General features: G+C 36.3%; 1 protein-coding gene across 1 annotated transcript; it reads left to right on the plus strand.

Annotated features, from left to right (window-relative positions):
* The first annotated feature begins 122 nt into the window (after positions 1–122).
* Positions 123–7,291, plus strand: si:ch211-199g17.2 (uncharacterized). The gene is made up of 14 exons (XM_056741079.1): positions 123–190; positions 773–837; positions 939–1,016; positions 1,123–1,256; positions 1,432–1,545; positions 1,733–1,790; positions 2,151–2,231; positions 2,327–2,905; positions 3,013–3,156; positions 3,422–3,564; positions 3,938–4,054; positions 4,191–4,248; positions 4,817–4,882; positions 5,650–7,291. The coding sequence occupies exons 2-14, from the start codon at positions 813–815 to the stop codon at positions 6,372–6,374; spliced, it is 2,322 nt and encodes a 773-aa protein (XP_056597057.1). The 5' UTR covers positions 123–190; positions 773–812; the 3' UTR covers positions 6,375–7,291.
* Positions 7,292–7,340: the final 49 nt, after the last annotated feature.

Here is a 7,340-nt window from a genome sequence, read left to right on the forward strand (position 1 = left end):
CCACAAGTGAGAAGATCCTCAAATTCAATAGCCTACATAAAGTTTCATTTTTTTTCCATAATATGAATATTCACCACGCCGTGATGACGTATTGATGATAAATGAATATTTATGCACCCACGCTCGTCTCTTAAACCTCACAGAGGCACGCTTGCCCTGCAGCCACACCACACTAGAGAAAAATAAACAGGTAGGCAAAGAGATTAATATTTTAAACGCTTGACAATCTGCTTTTTTAAACTTGTTTGTCCCTCGAGTTTCTGAATCTCACTTTTCATTGTAATCGACAATCTAGTGGCTCGTGCTTGGACGGATTGGCGTCTGATCAATCTTTTATTTGCAGTTTAAGAATCAAACAAAAACAGTCACATTGCAAGTTAATGGTGTTTTATCGTCTGACGATGTACGTCTATTATATTGATCACCTAATAAAAGTTTGATAACGTTAACTAATAGGCTTAAACTTTTTATTTGCGATTCACAGTTTAGTCATTTTAATTATTAATAGTTTTATTCATATGCCTTTAAGTTACGATTCATATAATCATAAACTAGTGATAATACTTTAAGATTTTAATTATTTTTGTAATGCTGACCAAGTACTGTAAAAAGGACCTGTTTGTCTTATCTAAGTTCATTGAAAAGAAAAAAAGTGACTGACTCTGCACATTTCTTGGAAACTAAACTCCCCCCACGTGTTTAAATCTGTCATTGAAATAGTTTAGACCAGATAAAACGCTCTTAGCATTTCTTTCTCTCTTTCGCCATCTAGTTGTACGTCGAGCTCTTCTATTTGTTTCAGTGGCTCCATCATGTGCTCTGCCAGCAGTCATGCAGGTTTGCATTGTTTAAAGCACACTCACTCTTTTATGCAATTGTTCTGTATCATTGTTAGCTTGTTGGGAATTGGTATTTATTATTATTTTATATAAATTAAGTTCCAGGACGTAACAGCCACCTCTATAACGCCATACGTTCATATCTGCACAGCGTAAACCGAGCACAGCCCATTATTGGTGAGAAAGATTGCAACATCTTAAATAATTTAGTATATTAAATTAATTTTACACATAACATTATTATTTGTGTATGTATTGTGTATAAATATGTTTGATGTTTCAGGTCTAAACAGCATAACTGAGATGTGGACCTACAACCAGCCTGCCGTGTACTTTTGTGATGTCTGCTTTCTTAGAATTATGAAGACGGACATCAGAAACCACATCATGGGCAGCCTTCACAGATATAACTACACTGTAGGTTCATGTTTTATTTTTTATAACTACTTCCCGTTAAATGTTGTTGATAGTCTCAGATAGTTCTCGTGGGAGGTGTTCTATGAATATTCACATGCAAAAGCTTATTGTGTCACATCTAATAAATTTACATTAGTTTGTTTGTTTTGTTTTTTTCGTCTAATTTCCATAATAGAAGTCTCATCATGCACATGCGTGGAGGTCTTATACAGATTTGTCTCTTTTGGCTCGCCCTCTCATGGATCTTGCAACAATTGTAGAGAAGAAAGAGGGAACAGGTGATGTACAGGTAAAACTGAGGAAATATATTAAGTATTTTTATTAAGTTTTGTTATATCAAAATACCTTATGGAGGCAGCACATGTGCATTTCATTTGAAACTGAGCAAAAGCCCAAATAATGGTTTGATTGTCTGGAAATGCTTACTGATATTTGTATATTTTAAATCCCTTCAATCTTATGTTTACTCTGACAAGGTTCTATGTGTGGATGAAATCATATACAAAGAGTTGACGTTATGGCCTGTCCCTGCTGGTTCGTCTTTTATGTTAATCCTATTAGATTGCTTTTTTGTTTAACATTTTTGGGAAATAGCACGACATAAAGATCTTGAATTATTTTTTAATTACAGCACAGTACACTGAATACCCTACGTTTTTTGGGGTAAAATTAGGGAGCAAGTACTTGAGAATGTACAAATATGTCAACTTTTGTTTTCCATTCTATTTTCCATTTATTTTGTTATTTAAAACCCTTTACCCCAAACATAGGATTTCATTTGTATGTGAGTTTTTATTTTTATAATGTATTTTTATAGACGTCTGAGTGATGTTTTAAGATTTAGTGAGGCATTTTAATAAAAACCATATAACAATCTTTCTACTGTTATTTTAGCTTTTAGAAAACTGAACAAGATTAAGAATCCTCGATATCCTAATCAACTTCAGTCAATCATTCATGACACCCTGGTTACAGGTTTGCAAGTGGCCATATTCTGCTATTTTTTTACAACCCAAAATATATATCATACTCTGGATGATGAAATATGTTTTAACGTGTTTTTGTGAAAGGTGTTCAGGGGCTGCAAGAGCTTGAAAACAGAAACGACGTAACCACAGAGAGTATAGCCTCAATGCGGCATGTATCTACTTCACCAGTGATGTCAAAGTGTTCGGTTATAAGTGAGCCACTCTCTCAGCTGTCGCATCCAAGACAAACCGCATTACCCCCTAGAACCTCAAGTCCCGTCACACCTTTATTTCAGTACAAAGACATTGTTCATCATGTCGCCAGACCACCAGGACACTGGGGTCCCCTGCCATGGCGGAATGAAGGTGGAGGAACTGGATTCAGCCACCCATTTGGAGTTGGCTATTCAGTACACATGGCCCAAACTGCTTACGCATACGAAGCCCAGCTGCAAACTTCATCTTTTACTGTGAGCCACATTGTACCAGAGAAAACACAGAATGTAACCAACAGGCAAGAATCTTTCAGCTATGAAGGTTTAATCACTACTCCTGAGCCTGTCAGATTTATTGAGCCCATCATAACCCAAAGGCGGGCATTGGAGTCACCTTATTTATTAACTCCATTGTATGATGAGGTTGAGTCTCAGGAACCAGTCAGCACAGACTTTGATCCACATGGTAGTGTACTTTGTACCCTCATTGTTTGTAAAATAAAATATGAAAAATATTGCACATACACTTAACAAATCATTAGTTTGTATAATTTTGTAATTTTCCACCAATAGTGGCGACTCCGTCACATACCTCCGTGGAAAATAAAATTCCTCTGCCGTCACGATATTCACCCACTAAGACTCGAAACCTTGCTGGTCAAATTCATTCCATTGAGGACTCTCCAGAAACATACAATGGGAGAAAGCCTCTCATCGGTGAGTAGATCCATCTGTAAACCTTTACTCTTGGCTTAAGATTTCTTTCTATTCCTTAATAAAATTTGCTCTCAGCATCGTTGTAAATAAAATAAAACTCCTAACTAAAAACCTATTGCTATTTAGGGGAACTCTTAGTGGTAAAATGTTTTGTGTAGGCTCTAATGTATAAATGTAAGTTAATTCAACACTATAATTGCAATACAGAAAGATAAATTCTTTCAGATTCACTGTGTAAAACGTTGCGTGAGCGTGTTTGTCGCAGGTCTGCAGGCTGTTATTAAGTGCCAGAGTGTGGATGGAAATCCACCTCCGTGCTGTTACCTGTGTCAGCTGTGTTCTTTGAAGCTGAATAAGGAAACAATTCTCAGTCACTTGACTGGCTGTGAGCATCAGCGTAACTACATAGTAAGTTATTGCAGTGTTTTCCTTTGAAGTCTGAAACTTACTGTAGGCCCGCAACCTTATATTCTCCATGTACTGTATGTGTTAGAATTAGCTTCATAAACTGGAAAAACAATAAAGGAATGTTGGGTCCAAGGCTGATGACTATTATTATAAATTATTACATTTAAAAGAATAGCAGGATCAGGATCTTTCCATAAAATGTGCTGTCCTTTTATTAGAAAGTGAAGTATTTGCGATTATTGTGTACAGCTGTAAATTAGCAATGTGTAATTTTGTAATCCGCTTTTGTTTTTAGTTGACAGCTGTTGCCTGTTGTAAACACTTGTATGTATGTTTTAAAAGTACTCATGCAAACAAACATTCATGTTGGCAGAAAGTTCTCCATCCGCAGCTGTTTTCCAAAATAAAGCATCAATGCTGCAACATCAATGAGATGCTTGAGGATGTTGCTCTGCAACTAGAACGAGAAGATGGGAGGGGCCAAATAAAGGTACTGCCAATGGAGTTTGACATTCGAAATAAAATGTATGATGTAATTTGATTTTCCAGTTCTCTGGGAGTTTGATGCGATTGTTTGCAAAACATGAAAGTGCAGAGCTGTGTGTTAACTTCATATTGTTCTGTAGGTGATGAGGTTGTCTTCATGTCTCGTTAGTGAGGTACTGCACAGGGATTATCAATGGTGTAAGTACAGCAGCCGAAAGCAACAAAGGGGGGAACTAAGTCTTTGTTCGTATTTTTTATGCCTCGTCAGTAATATGCGTCTAAATTGAGAAGAAATAAATCATTGGTATTCCTACTTAAAGTGATAGTTCACCCAAAAATGAACATTCTGTCAAACCCGCATGACTTTCTTATTTCAACATTTTTATTAGTAAAATCTTTCATTGGTTTTGTGTCCGTACAACAGAAGAGAATGAGTACTGCTATTATACGGTTACCAACATTGTTTAAAATCTATTTTCCAAACAGAGAAATTCATACATGTTTGATGTGACTAGAGGGTGAATAAATGGTGACAGTATTCTAACCCTATAAGGGGATAGTTCATCCAGAAATGTTAATTCTGTTATCATTGATCTTTCACTGTGCATTTCTGAATCTCACTTTTTGTGTTCACTAGAAGAAAGTTGTTGGAAGAACAGCAATGTAAAACAGGAATCTTGTTTTTGAATGAATTGCCCCTTTAAAGTATAACTATTTGATATCATGCTACTCGTGCTCTTTATTTCACATCTTTTTTACCAAAAAGGTATGAAGCTGTTGAACTGTGGAGCCAGTTTAGACCGGTTCAACAAAACGACTAACAAAACCACAGGTTAGTTTACAAACACCTCCTGCCCTTCTGAAACTTTGTATCCATATTTTGTGAATCATAAATCATTATTATTAGTCACCCTATATTTTTGCCACGGGGTTTTGCAAATATCTGACCAATAAAAAGTTATAAAAATGTAAACTTTTAAAATTTTAACTTGGATTGCACAGTATTTAATCTCAAAGCGCTTTTCATCGAAAGGGGGAATTTCCTCAACCACGAAAAATCCATTCCTAGATTCCATTTTCTACGCCGTACCCGGTAGACCAATCACACCAGACTACATTTACATTAAGTCATTTAGCAGTTTCTTTTATCCAAAGCGACTTACAAATGAGGTAAACAATTGAAGCAATTGGAAAAACATAAGGACAACATAAAGCACAAGTGCAATAAAACTGGCCTCACAAAGCCTACCACAGTATACAGAGTTAAGTTTTTTTTTTTATAGAAAGAGTAGAAAAGAGATAGAAGTCAGAATTGATCTAGACCATCCGACCAATCAGATCAGAGTAGGCTGACAGTAAGGAGGTGATTAGACTGTTGAATCGCCGAACAAATCATTTGAGATTCAGTCAAGAAGTAAGGTAATAATAACTGCCTATTATTAGAAAATGAAAGTGTTTTTTCTTCACCTTGTATGTACGTAAACTTGTTGTTGGACACTCCATAAACCAAATAGGACCTTAAAAATCACAAAATATTTACTCAATAAAAATATTTGTTGTGAATCAACTTTTTATTGACGCATGCTCCTGTTTCTAAAGGTCCCAGTCAAGATCTTAAACGGCCAGCGGAGTCTATACAGTCCCCTTTATATGAAGACCGAGCTCCACTCTCAACCCATCAGATGTCCAAAAAAATTAAGAAAGTTCATCCGACAAATGTCACGTTTTCTAAAAGTGTGAAGAACCCGGTGTTTAAGGTAAGCCTGTCACTACAGGAGGGCCCTGTTGTCATTGAGAGAGACTCGCTGAGGGTAACAGCTACAGTGGCACCTGAGATTGAGGACCAAAGTCATCACACCACATACACAGACAATAATGCGATGACTTTTGAGATCAACAGACAGTCTGAAGTTCAAACATGCATTCATGGGTGCCCACTGACAGCATTCAACCCAGCAGAAATCTGGAATACACCGCGGTTTTCTGATGGAAATGTGTTCACAGAGGCCGACATCCGGTCACTCACCTATACAAACACAGAGGTCTCTCACGTAGATGAACGTATGTTTGAGGATCTGGCTATGAGCCCCATGAGCCCTGCTCCGTATGCATTTGAAGAGCAATTCGACCGTTCTCAAGCTATTCAAGTGGTCGAGCCTTCTCTCAGACGTGAAGACTCTGGTTCACTCGAGAATATGGTCTCCGTCACATATGAGGATTGGCCAGTGCAGGATTTCAATGACAATGACTGGATCTTGCAAAGGCAAATCGCTGGGGCCGGTGCAAGTGATCTTCATGAGTATACAAGGTACATGTGGGACTGATAAGAATGAGTCGTCCAGTGCTTTACCAACAAAAGAATGGTTCTCAAAAGATCAACAGAGTATCCTGTGCTCTGATTCATAACTTTCTGAATTGAAAATGATGTAGTTGACAAATATAGTTTACAGGTCTACGCATCAGCAACACATAACAACCATCACTGAATTAGTTAGAAACGTCTATCTAGTTAAATTAAAATGGTTTCCACTCAGAACACAGCCAGCGCATCTGCTTTTTATTTTTAGTCATTGAAATGTTGAAAACAACTGCTTTATTTTTTTATTCTTTTGGTTAAAAACTATTTGTCATTAGTTTATTGATTTTTTTTTATTTTGTTTGTTTGGAATAACTGGAAACCCGTTTCAAAGAAATGAATCTGTTATTTTGACATGATTACTATATGTAATGATTCAGAATCAACACTAACGTATAGGACTTAACAGGTAAATATCCCTCCATGTGTTGCAGGTTTTGTGTAACCAGTGAATATATATACACATTGTTTTGCTCCTGTTCAGTAACATTGACTTTGAATTAGTATTAAACTTAGATTTTTTGTTTTGGTTTCTACAATCTCTTATGTCACTAAAGTTAAAATAGGTTGGAAACAAACAATGCCGTTTTCCATGACTTTGGTTTTCCATGAACAAATATGTCAGGGATTTGGTTTGGAATCCTGTTTGCGATTAAGTTATCAATTCACATTTATTCAAATGTGTGAAAGTAGTCAAGTATTATTTAGGGGGCACATCAGAAGTGTTTTTTGTAAATGTTCGGATCTGTTTTTATTCGTCCAACATTCAAGTCCGTGATGCCACCAGAGAAGCACAACATTAAAATGTGCAATTTCTTTTACTTTGTAATGCATAATTCAGTATTGTTGTTATACCAAGGGAAGTTATTTTATTATTTTATTGGAAATAAGTTGAATAATTTTTGTCAATTTCTTTAATAAAATGTTTGCTCTA

Source organism: Triplophysa dalaica, chromosome 25 (genome assembly GCF_015846415.1).
Source record: "Triplophysa dalaica isolate WHDGS20190420 chromosome 25, ASM1584641v1, whole genome shotgun sequence".
Lineage (NCBI taxonomy): Eukaryota > Metazoa > Chordata > Actinopteri > Cypriniformes > Nemacheilidae > Triplophysa > Triplophysa dalaica.